General features: G+C 54.2%; 1 protein-coding gene across 1 annotated transcript; it reads left to right on the forward strand.

Moving 5' to 3' along the window:
* The first annotated feature begins 1246 nt into the window (after nucleotides 1-1246).
* Nucleotides 1247-1924, forward strand: LOC135480401 (cornifin-A-like). Its single transcript, XM_064760230.1, has one exon. It carries the CDS (start codon nucleotides 1247-1249, stop codon nucleotides 1922-1924), a length of 678 nt encoding a protein of 225 aa, XP_064616300.1.
* The last annotated feature ends 1080 nt before the right edge of the window (nucleotides 1925-3004 follow it).

Here is a 3004-nt window from a genome sequence, read left to right on the forward strand (position 1 = left end):
TATGCATGGACACGGATCATATGCATGGACAGGGGCCATATGCTTGGATACTGACCATATGCATGGATACAAACTATTTGCATGGATACGGACAGTATGCTTGGATACGGACCATATACATGGTTACGGACCATATGCATGGACACAGACCATATACATGGACACGGACCACATGCTTCTATACGGACCATATACATAGTTACTCATCATATGCATGGACACGGACCATATACACGGACATGGACCATGTGTCTAAATAATGACCATATACATGGATACAGACCATACACATGGACATAGACCATATGCATGGACACGGACCATATATATGGACACGGACCATATACATGGACACGGACTATATGCTTGAATACTGACCATACCCATTGATACAGACCACACACATGGACATGGACCATATGCTTGGATACGGACAATATACATGGACACGGACTATATGCTTGAATACTGACCATATGCATGGACACGGACCATATGCATGGAAACGGACCATATGCTTGGATACAGACCATACACATGGTTACGGACCATGTGCATGGACACGGACCATATATATGGACACTGACCATATATATGGACACGGGCCATATACTTGAATACTGACCATACGCATGGATACAAACCATATGCATGGACATGGACCATATGCATGGACACGGACTATGTGCTTGAATACTGACCATATGCATGGATACAAACCATATGCATGGACACGGACCATATACATGGACACGGGCCGTATGCATGGACATCGACTATATACATGGTTACCGACCATATGCATGGACACGGACCATATGCATGTACACGGGTCTTTTGCATGGACATGGACTATATGCTTGAATACTGACCATATGCATGGACACGGACCATATGCATGGACACGGACCATATGCATGGACACGGACCATATGCTTGAATACTGACCATATGCATGGATACAGACCATATGCATGGACACGGACCATGCACATGGACACGGACCATATGCTTGAATATTGACCACATGCATGGACACGTTTATTCGAGTGCGTTATAATACAGAAAGTACCTTAAAGACAGAGCACTCGAAGGTCACCAAGGTGACGTGTAATGGATGACTGGCTCGGTGACTGAGAGATTGAGGTTTACACCATGCCTGTAGAACCCGCCGTGACTATGAAATGTTACAATTGCAGACTTTTTTGAGTGGAAGAAGCGATCTCAGAATGTGTGAGATCCAGATATGTGTCAGTGCGTTGGGGTTTACCCAAGCCGTGTACCCCAGACGTGTACCCAGCCGTGTACCCCAGCCGTGTACCCCAGCCGTGTTCCCCAAGCCGTGTATCCCAGCCCTGTACCCCAAAAGTGTACCCCAGCCATGTACCCAAGCCGTGTACCCCAGCCATGCACCCAAGCCGTGTACCCAAGCCGTGTACCCCAGCCGTGTACTCAGCCGTGTACCCCAGCCATGTACCCCAGCCGTGCACCCCAGCCGTGTACCCAAGCCGTGTATCCCAGCCGTGTATCCAAGCCGTGTACCCCAGCCGTGTATCCCAGCCGTGCACCCCAGCCGTGTATCCCAGCTGTGTACCCAAGACGTGTATCCCAGCCGTGTACCCCAGCCGTGTATCCAAGCCGTGCACCCCAGCCGTGTACCCAAGCCATGTATCCCAGCCGTGTATCCATGCCGTATATCCCAGCCGTGTATCCCAGCCGTGTACCCAAGCCGTATATCCCAGCCGTGTATCCCAGCCGTGTACCCCAGCCGTGTATCCAAGCCGTGCACCCCAGCCGTGTATCCAAGCCGTGTATCCTAGCCATGTACCCCAGCCGTGTATCCCAGCCGTGTACCCAAGCCGAGTACCCCAGCCGTGTATCCCAGCCGTGTATACCAGCCGTGTACCCCAGCCGTGTATCCTAGCCGTGCACCCCAGCCGTGTATCCCAGCCATGTACCCAAGCCGTGTATTCCAGCCGTGTATCCCAGCCGTGTACCCCAGCCGTGTATCCCAGCCGTGTACCCCAGCCGTGTATCCCAGCCGTGCACCCCAGCCGTGTATCCTAGCCGTGCACCCCAGCCGTGTATCCTAGCCGTGTATCCCAGCCGTGTACCCCAGCCGTGTATCCCAGCCGTGTACCCCAGCCGTGTATCCCAGCCGTGTACCCCAGCCGTGTATCCCAGCCGTGCACCCCAGCCGTGTATCCCAGCCGTGTATCCAAGCCGTGAACCCCAGCCGTGTATCCAAGCCATGTACCCACGGTCCAAGCCGTGTACCCCAGCCATGAGCTCAGCCGTGTACTCAGCGGTGTACTCAGCGGTGTACCCCAGCCGTGCACCCCAGCCGTGTACCCCAGCCATGTACTCAGCCGTGTACACAGCGTTGTAGCACAGTGCACCCCAGCCGTGTACCCAAGCCGTGTAACCCAGCCGTGTACCCCAGCCATGTACTTAGCCGTGTGCTCCAGCCGTGTACTCAGCCATGTACACCAGCCATGTACCCAAGCCCTGTACCCAAGCCCTGCACCCCAACCGTGTACCCCAGCCATGTACCCCAGCCCTGTACCCCAGCCCTGTACCCAAGCCGAGTACCCCAGCCATGTACCCCAGCCGTGCACCCCAGCCGTGTACCCCAGCCGTGTATCCCAGCCGTGTATCCAAGCCATGTACCCAAGTCGTGTTCCCAAGCCCTGTTCCTCAGCCGTGTACCCCAGCCGTGTACTCAGCGGTTTACTCAGCGGTGTAGCCCAGCCGTGCAGGCCAGCCGTGTACCCCAGTCGTGCACCCAAGCCGAGTACTCAACCTTGTAACCCAGCCGTGTACTCAGCCGTGTACTCGGCCGTGTACTCCGGTTTCCGCCAACAGCAAAATTTATCACCATCATGTATAAAGCTCGGCAAACACTGGAGTTCAGATTGAACCCATCTCAACTCGACAGCTGGGTCGGGACGTAAACGCTTGTGTGTAAGCGGAATAACGACGTAATTCTGCTGGAATTGGTGCT

This window comes from Liolophura sinensis, chromosome 13 (assembly GCF_032854445.1).
Source record: "Liolophura sinensis isolate JHLJ2023 chromosome 13, CUHK_Ljap_v2, whole genome shotgun sequence".
Taxonomy (NCBI): domain Eukaryota; kingdom Metazoa; phylum Mollusca; class Polyplacophora; order Chitonida; family Chitonidae; genus Liolophura; species Liolophura sinensis.